The 14,218-nt window shown below is 41.5% G+C and overlaps 1 protein-coding gene across 2 annotated transcripts in view; it reads right to left on the reverse strand.

Moving 5' to 3' along the window:
• The window catches only part of LOC116975081 (collagen alpha-1(III) chain-like), a 126,761-nt gene that overhangs the window by 44,389 nt on the left and 68,154 nt on the right, over positions 1-14,218 (reverse strand). For both annotated transcript variants that reach the window (XM_033023787.1, XM_033023786.1), the window contains 5 exons: positions 12,194-12,292; positions 4,565-4,627; positions 4,409-4,462; positions 3,915-3,968; positions 2,114-2,167 (listed from right to left, as the gene is read on the reverse strand). In XM_033023787.1, the coding sequence (XP_032879678.1) occupies positions 2,114-2,167; positions 3,915-3,968; positions 4,409-4,462; positions 4,565-4,627; positions 12,194-12,292 (324 nt within the window). The remainder of the gene's footprint in view (positions 1-2,113; positions 2,168-3,914; positions 3,969-4,408; positions 4,463-4,564; positions 4,628-12,193; positions 12,293-14,218) is intronic.

The raw sequence follows: 14,218 nt of genomic DNA on the forward strand, positions 1-14,218 counted from the left end.
AGAATAAAATGTTTATAAACACACATACATGAATATGATATAAATGTATATAATCATATAACACACACAATTATATTTCTTCTGGTCCAATGATGAACTTTATTTCAGACTAGACAAGGGACATTAAATAAGAAACATTGTAAACCTCCCCGCAACTTCACACACACTAGGCCTTATCCCACCCCTCAACTCCCCCCCCCCCCCCCGGCACTCCCTCGCCTGCCCCCACACTACAATGTTTCCCCCTCTCCTATGCCCCTCTCCCCGCTGCCCCGGGCCACACACTCCCTCTCCCCGCTGCCCCGGGCCGCACACTCCCTCTCCACGCTGCCCCGGGCCGCACACTCCCTCTCCCCGCTGCGGAAACAAAGATCCGATCTTTGGCCGGAAGCAAGATGGCGGAACAAGATGGCGGGGACTGGTTGCTAAAATGGGTCCTATAATCACCCATGAATCTGCCCATGAGCGTACTATGCGTTTGCGTGAGAGTAACCCATCTTGCTCTGCTCTAAGATCTTTGCTGTACACTGCAAGGACCAGGAAGCGAGCGGCTAAGATCATCTCTGACCCCTGTCACCTTAGCCACAAACTCTTTGAAGCACTTCCCTCTGGAAGGCGACTCCGGACTGTCAATACCGCCACAGTCAGACATAAAAACAGCTATTTTCCACGAGCAGTAGTGTAAATCCTGGCTAAAACAGAGCAGGAATAGGACCCAAAAGTTAGTAAAGGATTCAAGAAGGAACTGCAGATGCTGGAAGATCGAAGGTACACAAAAATGCTGGAGAAACTCAGCGGGTGCAGCAGCATCTATGGAGCGAAGGAAATAGGTGACGTTTCGGGCCGAAACCCTTCTTCAGACTCATGTAAAGGACTCACGTATTGCTCGGCCATTTTGGTCAAGTCTGTGTTTCTGCATATTTATGACAAGCTGCTGGATGGTGCCAGTATGTCTAGGGCCCAGATCAGTGTTGCAGATAAGAAATGTATTATCTTTGATTGTCAATATGAATGAGATTCCTGCAGAAGACCCCGAAAGAAGTGTAAAATGCATGAAGTTGATTGGATTACTGCAAAAACCTTGTAAATAATGTAAATAGTGTGATTGGCCGAAGTGTTAAGCTCTGGCAGGGTTGTTTTGAATTCAAGGGTAAATGTTGCATTATTCAAGTTAGCTTCTTCCAGAAGCTTCTCCTGAAACAATGTCTGGAAGACTCTGTTATTGCTTTGGGGAACTGTCAATAATGTATTGTTGTAATTAATATGTTTGAGTGCATTGAAAAGAGGCCACCCCTATGTAGTTCGGCCCCTCATGGTTCGGGGACCTATAAAAGGCAGCCAGCACGAGGTCCTTTGTTGATCTTCTGGAAGAGCGTTTGGTACTGCGTGACCGTTTGGAGTGTTTCTGCTTGTACGAGGCAAAAGGGCTTAGCCAGGCAGAGACAAGGGTCGAACCCGCGGTGATTTAGGTATCGTATAGGGGAATTTGCTGTTCAATCTAAAAATAAAGATTAGTTGTTCCAGTGCTTGACTCAGTGCTATTCTGACTGAACTAGACAGGGGGGGGGGGGGGGGGGAGGAAGCTTGGAAGAGTGTATTTACAGTAACTCTACTCGATAACCAAAAGTCTGTAGCCTCCTTTTGCTCTGTTATTTTATTTCCTTCACATGTTTAAACTACAATGTTTTATTCTTAATGTTTTATGTTTTATTCTTAATTGTTATTGTATGCTGTGTTGTTACTTGCAAGCAGAGCACCAAGGCAAATTCCTTGTATGTGTACATACTTGGCCAATAAACATATTTATTCATAAACTTATTCATTCATTCAAAACCTTTCCTACTTGTGTTGGAATAAAATAAATTCATGCAACATATAGGATGATTACATTCAAAATGTCAGTCTTATTTAATAGAGAATTTCGATTTTAAGGCCATTCCAGTTCACTGAAGTAGCAAGGGTCATCTTATCACCAATCTATTAATCTTTGTGATATTTTCTAATTTTATCAATTAATTACATTTGTAGCAAAAATATTTTTCTTCTGCATTTCTACATTCATGTGGTCAGAAACCAGGGGGATAAAATCTGCGAAAGACAATAAGCATCTTACCTTGTCACCAGGTTTTCCGGATTCACCAGCATCACCTCTAGGACCAGTAGGTCCCTAATGTGCAAAAAGACAAGATTGAAAATGTAATCTACACTCTTGTGTTAAATGACCGATGAACAAATGCTGCTATGAAAGCAGTTTCATTATTTTTTTATTTTTAGATTCATTTTAGTTTAATTTAATCTGGAGTTACAACATAGAAACAGGCCCTTTGGCCCACTGAGTCCATGCCAACCAGCATTCACCTCTACACTAAGGTTAATTTACGGAAGCCAATTAACTTACAAACCTGCTCATCTTTGAAATGTGGGAGGAAACCGGTGCACCCAGCCAAAACCCACATGGTCACAGGGAGAACATACAAACTCCGTACAGACAGTACCCATAGTTAGGATTGAACCCGGGTTTCTGGCACTGTAAGGAAGCAATGCTACCCCTGCACCCCTGTACCGAAGTTTAAAACAGCTGAAACTTAATATTTTTGTAATAGGAAGGCTATCTCTGATGCTAATTGCTGACCAAGCCTCTCAGATCACCATCTGTTGAACCTGAATCCAGCTTTGAGCTTTGCCATCCCCTCTGCCTCATGGATGCCAACCCTGCACTTTAACCAATATTGATGTTCACTCACATTCTGCAACTATTGCAAATTACAGATTTTTAAATCAAAAACTCAATAACACATTTGTAATTTGGAACACAACCAATTTGTATATTTTAAAATGTGGTTCTTATTTTGAAAGAGAAGATACTAAATCTCTCTCTCTATCTATCTCTCTCTCTCTCTATCTCTCTATCTCTCTATCTCTCTATCTCTCTATCTCTCTATCTCTCTATCTCTCTATCTCTCTATCTCTCTATCTCTCTATCTCTCTATCTCTCTATCTCTCCATCTCTCCATCTCTCCATCTCTCTATCTCTCTATCTCTCTATCTCTCTATCTCTCTATCTATCTATCGAAACATAGAAATTAGGTGCAGGAGTAGGCCATTCGGCCCTTCGAGCCTGCACCGCCATTCAATATGATCATGGCTATCTATCTATCTATCTATCTATCTATCTATCTATCTATCTATCTATCTATCTATCTATCTATCTATCTATCTATCTATCTATCTATCTCTATCTATAATTATTATTTTATTATTATATCACTAAAACTCATCTTGTTTGTTTGTTTGTTTGTATGTGAGTGTATTCTGGAAACTCCGCCAAAACAGTACATGATAGCACTACAATTTTTGTCCGACCTTACTCACCATTGTCCTGGGATGTGCATTAGCCAAGTTTGTATAGATTCAGGTTATATTTTACAAGTTTTTGCTAACATTTAGAAGATTGAGGGGGGATCTTATAGAAACTTACAAAATTCTTAAGGGGTTGGACAGGCTAGATGCAGGAAGATTGTTCCCGATGTTGGGGAAGACCAGAACAAGGGGTCACAGTTTAAAGATAAAGGGGAAATCTTTTAGGACTGAGATGAGAAAAACATTTTTTACACTGAGAGTGGTGAATCTCTGGAATTCTCTGCCACAGAATGTAGTTGAGGCCAGTTCATTGGCTATATTTAAGAGGGAGTTAGATGCGGCCCTTGTGGCTAAAGGGATCAGGGGGTATGGAGAGAAGGCAGGTACGGGATACTGAGTTGGATGATCAGCCATGATCATATTGAATGGCGGTGCAGGCTCGAAGGGCCGAATGTCCTACTCCTGCACCTATTTTCTATGAAAAGATTATCAACAGTTCTCAAATCTCAATGTATTATTGATTATCGCTACAGTATTTCTATACATTGAGATACCTGAAATCCAGGTGGGCCTGGAATGCCAATACCGCCTCTTTCACCAGTTGGACCCTGAAGGAAAACAAATTATTAGCGTAATACATTAGGGAAAATTAAGTATGAACAAAGATTAAACCACAAGCCTGTAATGAGCATTATCAATAAATGATAGGAATTTGCATTATAAATCATCTGATGGTCATGCATTAGAAATGTATACTTCTTAACTGCAAACCACTATAATATATATTCATTCTGCAGCAAAGGTCTTCAAAAAAAAAAAATGAAAGTGGAACAGTAGAGTTTTATGCGGAGGCAATGCTATCTCCAACCGCAATCATGATTGAAACTGGTACAACCAAGGCTGATCCAGTTACTTTACAACTAATTCAACACATGAGCTTCTGCCACTTAATGTATGGAATCGAATGTCTAAAGAACAGCTGAAAAAACTGCACAATAAGTCCTTCAGCCACAGAACATTATTTTTGATTATGCCAACTGATACTTACAGGTTCCCCGGAAGCACCTGCAGGACCCTTCTCTCCAAATTTTCCTACGGCACCCTGTCAAAATAGCAATACAGTTTGTGTATTAATAAGCAACTGAATGTTTAGCTTTTGTTAACATGTCATTCTAATGGAACATCCGGTAGAATGTGTACAAACCTCTTGACCTAAACCACCCGGCAATCCACGAGGACCATCCTTACCGTCCTGACCAGGCCCTCCCTATGGAAGATGAATTTGGGATGTAGAGAAGGAAGGGAGCAGGAATGGGGGGGGGGAGGAAGAAAGGAAAAAAAAAAGATTTAAATAACATTGCAACTTGTGGCGTTGAAACTTGTTCATGACCCTTTTCCCGTGCAGCTAATTTTTTTTTTTTTAATTTATGTTAGTATAGTTCAGAGATGCAGTGGAAACAGGCCCTTCGGCCCACTGGATCCGCGCCGACCAGCAATTTTTACATTTACCAAGCCAATTAACCTACAAACCTGTACATCTTTGGATTGTGGGAGGGAACCGAAGATCTCGGAGAAAACCCACGCAGGTCACCGGGAGAACAAAAAAACTCCATACAGACAACCCGTAGTCGGGATCGAACCCGAGTCTCTGGTGCTGCATTCACTTTAAGACAGCAACTCTACCCCTGTGCCACCATGACCGCCACTAAATAGTAGATTCACAGGGAACCAAGTTAGTGAAAACTGATATCATAATAACCTATACCTATGCTTTTCAATCCAAGATGCATATAAAATTTGTGCCTAATATTAATTTACCAGCAAGTTGGTGCTGGAACGTGGCGACTCTGAATGCTGGTCCCAGAGGAGGATCTTATATCATCCAATACAATTACTCTACTCTTTTTAATCTTTCTCAATCTGAGAACTATAATCTGAACTCTGCATCTTCCCTTTTGCTCTACCTTTGTACTTGAGTTTGGCTTGAATATAAATATAGGTTCAGCCTTATCTGAACTGATTAGATGAATGAATGAATACGTTTATTGTCATTGCACAATACTGTGCAACAAAATTCCATTGCATCTCCTCCGGTTAAAAAAATACAAACACGACAACCATTGACACATATGTACACTTATTAGTAAAAATAATTTAAAAAAATTTAAATGTTGCATTTCTTGGAATTACATTTTGCTTCCCCAGTGTTCTCTGTTGGAATTAAGTTATTTTATCGCACATGGGTAGAAACTATTTTTTAGTCTACAGAGACCTGAATCACCTCCCAGAGGGTAGCAGAGTGAAAAGGTGGTTGGCAGGGTGGGATGTGTCCTGCTTGATGTTTGTGGCCCGGCGCAAGCATCGGGCCCTATATATATCATCCAAGGAGGGCAGTTGAGCATTTGTGATGCTCTGTGCAGTTTTTATAACTCTCTGCAGCGCCCTCCTCTCAGCCACAGTACAGCTAGCAAACCACACCAGGATTCCATAGGAGAGGATACTCTCCACGGCGCATCGGTAGAAGGACAGCAGCAGCGGCTGTGAGACGTTTGCTCTCCGCAGAGATCTCAGGAAATACAGCCGCTGCTGTGACTTCTTCATGAGAGTGACGGTGTTCATTTGCCATTTGAGGTCCTGGGAGATGTTTATTCCCAGGAACTTAAAGCCAGTGACTCTCTCCACCATGTCTCCTTTGATGTATAAAGGAGCAGGTTCCTCTCTCCTCTTCCTCCTGAAGTCAACGACCAGTTCTTTTGTCTTTGATGGGTTGAGTACCAGGTTGTTTTTGGTACACCAGACAGTCAGTTTTTGGACTTCATCCCTGTAGGCAGACTCGTCGTTGTTGTTCATCAGTCCCACCACAATCGTGTCGTCCGCAAACTTGATGATCCTGTTTGTACTGTGTGTTGGTGTACAGTCATAAGTGTATATTGTATATAAGATGGGACTCAGCACACAACCTTGTGGCACTCCTGTGCTGAGCGTCAGGACTGGGGAGTAATTGGACCCCATCCTGACAGTCTGTGGGCGGTCTGTTAAATAGTCCTTAATCCATCCGCATGTGTTTGCATTAACACCCAGATCAGACAGTTTGTCCACCATTCTGCTAGGGATGATGGTATTAAATGCAGAACTAAAATCTACAAATAACATCCTCACATATGAGCCAGGGCGCTCCAGATGTGTCAGTGCAGAATGTAGAGCTATGTTGATGGCATCCTCCGTTGACCTATTAGCTCTATATGCAAACTGATGCTGATCCAGGGTGGATGGGAGTGAGGACTTAATGTGGGCCAGGACCAGCCGTTCAAAACACTTCATCACCGTTGAAGTGAGAGCAACAGGTCTATAGTCATTCAAGCTGGTAATAGATGTTTTTTTGGGTACAGGCACGATAGTAGCAATCTTGAAGCATTTAGGGACAGTGCACGTTGACAGAGAGAGGTTAAAGATGTCGCTAAAAACCTCCGCTAACTGGTCTGCACAGTCCCGCAATACTCTCCCTGGGTTGCCATCTGGGCCAGCAGCCTTCCTGGGGTTGACCCAGCGGAATGCTCTTGTGACGTCCTCCGGACTCACAGTGAGTGCCAGGTCGTCAGTGCTGGGTGCGGCTGCAGGTGCAGGCTCCGCCTCATTCGGCTCAAAACGGGCGAAAAAGTGGTTGAGCTCCTCAGCTAGTGAGTTGTTACTGCTGCTGATGGTCGGCCCCCCCTTGCCCTTGCAGTTGGTAAGTTGCTGAATGCCCTGCCAGACACGCCGAGGGTCCCTCTCGTTAAAATACCTCTCTAACCTTCTTTCATGGGCTGTCTTTGCCTCTTTAATGGCTCTCTTTAGTTTAGATCTGGCAGTGCTGTACAGTTCATCATTGCCAGATCTAAAGGCTGAGTTGCGTTCCCTCAGCAGCTTCCTGACATCCCTGGTCATCCATGGTTTGTTGTTTGGATAGCACCTGACCTCCCTGTCGACAGTGACGTTGTTGATACAGTTCTGTATATAGAACATGACTGTGGATGTGTATTCTTGTATGTCCTGGTTTGCAAAAAGATCCCACTGGGTGCGCTCAAAACAGTCCTGAAGTTGGGCGGCAGCGCCCTCGGGCCAAGTCTTTATGTTTCTCACACTGGGCTTGGTTCTCATAATGAGAGGTCTGTATGCTGGGGTGAGAAAGCACGCAAAACAACGTTTTACTCTGTACCTTAATACATCTGACAATAATAAACCTAAACATAAATGCAAACCTTGTAATTGCAATGATTAGCATGCTAACCACATTCATTCGGTGGCCAAAGAGTATTAGCACCGGCCCAGATTTGTGAGACATCAGTGGTTCAAGCACATTAAGGCCAATATGCCTTTCTTGAAAGGTTGGTACGTTGCGGCTTCAAACAGTAGTCAAACTCATTCTTGGGGTCCTAGCAACATAATGCACACTAGGAAACCAGATATTTCTTTGAACCAGTGTAAAGTCTGTTAGATGTACAGGTCAAATATTCTGCTGACATCTGAATAGCCTCCATCTGTCCTTATGCCAGTTGCCAGCTCTCCAGTAGAGATGCAGTTCAATTTGAGCTCAATGGTTTCTAGTCAAGTGGTTGGCAGCCACTTGTGCAACAAAGGAGTGGTGGTATGTGTAGGAAGGATCTGCAGATGCTGGTTTATACCAAAAATAGACACAAAATGTTGGAGTAACTCAATGGGTCAGGCAGCATCTCTGGAGAAAAGAAATAGGTGATGTTTCGAGTCTGAAGAGAGTTGGTTCTATAAATTAATTATGCATATCAGAAATGTCTTCTGTCAACACCAGTACTGCAGGGATAACAACAACAGTGCTGGTGCATTGGAAGGGTCCTACAGGTAGGCCTCTTTCTCTCTATATAGGACTCCAGGGTGATTATTGAATAGTAGCACAGCCTCCACACCAGAGCGGAAGATGCCACCACTGGCTTAAGCCATCGACAATGCCATACTCCAGATCTTCAATATGGATAGGCAGATGATTGCCAACAGAGGCTCTGGCACTGCCACTTAAGAACTTGTCCAATTGAAAGAAGCCCTCTATTAGCAAGGAGCTAGGATGTCCACTACAGGCACAGTGAAACCACTATGACTGGAGATAGGTGGTGAGATGACTGTGCAGAGATGAGCTCCAAGGACAATGATGGGATAATGCAAAGACCATTGGTCTTTTCATGCATTTAGGGTGTCCATTTCCACCAGTGCACAACTAGTCTCATTGACATTTCAATGCACTGCCCCCTACAGGCAGTTCTGCCATACGGTGACAGCTTTGTTCTTAAGAAGCCTCTTTGTCCTGTAGAAATTCACAATATAAAGCAACTGTGAGGAAGGGGTTAGGGGCTAGGAATGTTTAGATAGTATAGTTATTTTTTCCCCCACAGGATTTTCAAAAATATAGGTGTATTTTATGGGTATAAGTTAATTTTCTTACTCCAAGGTAAAAATACAAATGGCTCTACATTATATTGTTTGATAGAGTTGATAGAGTTTTGTTACACAAGTATCAAATATCATTGCCTGTCAACTTCCCGTTGCTTCTCACTGCGAAACTGGCTGCTTGTGCTCTTAAGAACTGTGGGGAAGTTACATGAAATCATCATACTGAGCAGTGATTTAAATTGTGGATAAGCCACCAAGGTTTGGTGTAAATAGGCTTGTGATGGTCAATGCGTTCAGCAAGTACAACAAAGTAGCACTAGCAGTTATGGGGTCCTTCTTGCTGTTGTGTCAAACATGCAAGATGAACACCAGATGTTGAGCGCATTACTGATTCCAATTTGACCCTGTTTGTGTGAAATTACTTCAGCGAATGAAAGTCGCCTTCTCCCTGCCTTACACACTTCCAAAATAACCAACAGAAAGGTTTGCATTGCAAAATGCATTCCTGCATCCTATATAACCATATAACAATTACAGCACGGAAACAGGCCATCTCGGCCCTACAGGTCCGTGCCGAACAACTTTTTTTCCCCTTAGTCCCACCTGCCTGCACTCATACCATAACTCTCCATTCCCTTCTCATCCATATGCCTATCCAATTTATTCTTAAATGATACCAACGAACCTGCCGCCACCACTTCCACTGGAAGCTCATTCCACACCGCTACCACTCTCTGAGTAAAGAAGTTCCCCCTCATGTTACCCCTAAACTTCTGTCCCTTAATTCTGAAGTCATGTCCTCTTGTTTGAATCTTCCCTATTCTCAAAGGGAAAAGCTTGATCACATCAACTCTGTCTACCCCTCTCATCATTTTAAAGACCTCTATCAAGTCCCCCCTTAACCTTCTGCGCTCCAGAGAATAAAGACCTAACTTATTCAACCTATCTCTGTAACTTAGTTGTTGAAACCCAGGCAATATTCTAGTAAATCTCCTCTGTACTCTCTCTATTTTGTTGACATCCTTCCTATAATTGGGCGACCAAAATTGTACACCATACTCCAGATTTGGTCTCACCAATGCCTTGTACAATTTTAACATTACATCCCAGCTTCTATACTCAATGCTCTGATTTATAAAGGCTAGCATACCAAAAGCTTTCTTTACCACTCTATCTATATGAGATTCCACCTTCAAGGAACTATGCACGGTTATTCCCAGATCCCTCTGTTCAACTGTATTCTTCAATTCCCTACCATTTATCATGTACGTCCTATTTTGATTTGTCCTGCCAAGGTGTAACACCTCACATTTATCAGCATTAAACTCCATCTGCCATCTTTCAGCCCATTTTTCCAAATGGCCTAAATCACTCTGTAGACTTTGGAAAATCCTCTTCATTATCCACAACACCCCCTATCTTGGTATCATCTGCATACTTACTAATCCAATTTACCACCCCTTCATCCAGATCATTGATGTACATGACAAACAACAAAGGACCCAACACAGATCCCTGAGGCACCCCACTAGTCACCTGCCTCCAACCCGACAAACAGCCATCCACCATTACCCTCTGGCTTCTCCCATTCAGCCACTGCTGAATCCATCTTGCTATTCCTGCATTTATACCCAACAGTTTAACCTTCTTAACCAACCTTCCATGAGGAACCTTGTCAAAGGCCTTGCTAAAGTCCATATAGACAACATCCACTGCTTTACCCTCGTCAATTTCCCTAGTAACCTCTTCAAAAAATTCAAGAAGATTAGTCAAACATGACCTTCCAGGCACAAATCCATGTTGACTGTTCCTAATCAGACTCTGTTTATCCAGATGCTTATATATATTATCTCTAAGTATCTTTTCCATTAATTTGCCCACCACTGAAGTCAAACTAACAGGTCTATAATTGCTAGGTTTACTCTTAGAACCCTTTTTAAACAATGTAACAACATGCGCAGTACGCCAATCCTCGGGGACTATTCCCGTTTCTAATGACATTTGAAATATTTCTGGCATAGCCCCGGCTATTTCTACACTAACTTCCCTCAATGTCCTAGGGAATATCCTGTCAGGACCTGGAGACTTATCCACTTTTATATTTTTCAAAAGTGTCAGTACTTCTTTTACTTTGAAACTCATAGTATCCATAACTACTCTACTCGTTTCCCTTACCTCACATAATTCAATATCCTTCTCCTTGGTGAATACTGAAGAAAAGAAATTGTTCAATATCTCCCCCATCTCTTTTGGCTCTGCAGATAGCTGCCCACTCTGTTTCTCCAATGGACCAATTTTATCCCTCGTTATCCTTTTTCTATTAATATAGCTGTAGAAACCCTTTGGATTTACTTTCACCTTACTTGCCAAAGCAACCTCATATCTTCTTTTAGCTTTTCTAATTTCTTTCTTAAGATTCTTTTTACATTCCTTATACTCCACAAGCACCTCATTTACTTCATGCTGCCTATAATTATTGTAGATCTCCCTCTTTTTCCGAACAAGATGTCCAATTTCCCTTGAAAACCAGGGCTCTTTCCAATTTTTACTGTTTCCTTTCAACCGAACAGAAACATAAAGATTCTGTACTCTTAAAATTTCCCCTTTAAATGTCCACCATTTCTCTTCTACATCTTTCCCATAAAACAAAATGTCCCAGTCCACTCCTTTTAAATCATCTCGCATCTCATCAAAGTTAGCCTTTCTCCAATCAAAAATCTCAACCCTAGGTCCAGTTCTGACCTTCTCCATAATTGTATTGAAACTGATGGTATTGTGATCACTGGACCCGAAGTGCTCCCCAACGCATACCTCTGCCACCTGTCCCGTCTCATTTCCTAACAGGAGGTCCAGCACTGCCCCTCCTCTAGTAGGTACCTCTATGTATTGCTGCAAAAAACTATCCTGCACACATTTTACAAACTCCAAACCATCCAGCCCATTTACAGAATGTGTTTCCCAGTCTATGTGTGGAAAGTTGAAATCTCCCACAATCACTACCTTGTGCTTACTACTAATATCTGCTATCTCCTTACATATCCTGCAGCACACTGGAGCAAATGAGGGATACTACAGGACTGAATATTGCATCTAGACAACCGTACAGTATCTAAGAGGTCTCCACGTAACTTTTTTTTTTTTTTAATCCTACTCTCTCGCTCTTTCTTTAAGCGGGAATATCCATGTTAAAGCACCAGTGAACATGTTCGCACCAGATGCTGAAGGCCCTGTGAGATGCACTGTGAATTCTTGGAAACTTCTGAAAAAAATGTTCTTTAGATGAGAATAGAGTTTCACCATCCAGAATTGTTGGCTGAATTCAGTGCTAGACTAACTCTAAAGTTATGTTTTCATCTATACTTCAAGATGTTATGAATGCAAGTGAGCACGAAACACAACAGCACTGACAGAGACAAGTATGAAAATCTGAACTTACATCTCTGCCCGATGGACCAGGAAAACCCATGACACCTGATGATCCCCTTTCTCCAGGAGATCCAGGTGGGCCTGAAAGACCTCGGTCTCCAGAGTGACCCTGATGGTATAAATGCGCTCAGTTATTCAACATTAAAATTCACCCCCACGTTGTACATTCCCCCATCATTTACAAATATCGTTACAGAGAAATAAATCTATTCTTAACAGTCAACTGGTGACTAATAAATGTTAATCTTCATTGTGTATAATAATCAAATATAAATAAGCACTATTGGCAATTCAAAACAGATGTTGATGGTAATAAAACACTGAAAATGCATTATGTTGTTTTTTTTAACATTTTGGATAAGTTCTGATCACAGGAGACGGTTGCCATACTATTTTCAGAAATTGACTTGCTTGCAAAGTTTAAACTTACCTTCTGCAAAGTACATACTGTAGGCACATTGGTGAAATAAATATTTTGTTCCTGTTCCAGGAATTTGGCATAGTTTGTTTTCAATTAGAAGCCTTCAGTTAGGGATGAAATGTTGTTGACTGTAGCTTCTTGAAAATTCATTTAATTCCACTACTTTCCCCAGCTCAGTCTAAACATTGATGATACAAGGAACTGCATATGCTGGTTTACAAAAAAAAATACACAAAGTGCTGGAGTAACTCAGCAGGCCAGTCATCATCTCTGGATAACATGAATAGGTGACTTTTTGGGTCAGGACCCTTCTTCAGATTGAACATCCATGTTCTTTAGATACGCTGCCTGACCCGCTGAGTTACTCCAGCACTTTTCCCCATAATGATGCTGATGGTGTATTCAGCTATTTATAATCCATATCAATAACTTTGACAATGATGCATTTTCTACAAAGGGATGGAGACGATACAATTGGGGGAAATGTTGCATATGAAATGCAATGTGTAAAACGAGGTTATTTAAGAAGCATCGTGTGCTTAGTGATGACTAATGTTGGCACAAAGAAGGATCTGCACTGGTACACAAAGTACAGAAAGTTTCCATGAATGACAAAGAAAGCAAATGCTACATTGGCTTTTACTGTGACCAGTCAGAAAACAAAAGTATACAAGTCTTGCTGCAATTATACGTCTTTGTCGAGACCACACTTCGAACATTAAGTGCAACATTGGTCTCCATATGAAAAATAATTGGTTTGAAGATATGGTAGCATGTTCATTAGATTGAACATCCTGCATGGGGAGGTTGTCCTTTGAACAGAGAAATGAATAAAATAGGTTTATATTTGAACAGATATAGTTGAAGTTTTTAATATTTCTTTACAACAAAGCCCATTGACTTTCGTAACAACTCGAAACACTGAAGTGCTTCTGTGTAGTTAATGTTGAGAGGTGGTTTCTTCCGATTCTGATTTGTGAATGCTACAAGCATTAACTTGGGAAAAAAGCCCAAACATTTTGGACTTCTGAGTGAAAGCCAAGTACTTAAAGGATTACATTTCTTTGTAATTCCCTATCTGAAAGGGCCATGAATGATCAACTATTTACTACATGCAAAAAAGCCATCAAGTTACTAGAGAGTATTCTGAGGGATAAGGTATTTGGATAGACAAAGGCTAATTAGGGTTCGTCAGCATGGTTTTGTACGAGGGAGATGATGTCTTATGAATCTGATAGAGATTTTTGAAGAAGTAACCAAAAAGGTTGATGAGGGCAAAGCTGTTGATGTTGTCAATATGGATTTCAGCAAGGCGTTTGATAAGGTTCACATGGTAGGCTGATCTCATAGGATCCAGGGAGAGTCAGCTAAATGGATAGAGAATTGGCTTCAGGGAAGGAAACAGAGGGTGATTGTGGAAAGTTGTTTTTTGGACTGGAGGTCTATGACTTGTGGTGTGCTTCAGGGAATGGATGCTGGGCCCATTGCTGTATGTGGTTTATATCAAGGATTTGGTTGAGTATGTTGAAGACATAATTAGTGAGTTTACATGAACCTACAGTGGATGGTGTCGTAGATTGTGAAGATGGATTTAGATTTTAAAAAATAATAGCA

Source organism: Amblyraja radiata, chromosome 7 (genome assembly GCF_010909765.2).
Source record: "Amblyraja radiata isolate CabotCenter1 chromosome 7, sAmbRad1.1.pri, whole genome shotgun sequence".
Classification (NCBI taxonomy): domain Eukaryota; kingdom Metazoa; phylum Chordata; class Chondrichthyes; order Rajiformes; family Rajidae; genus Amblyraja; species Amblyraja radiata.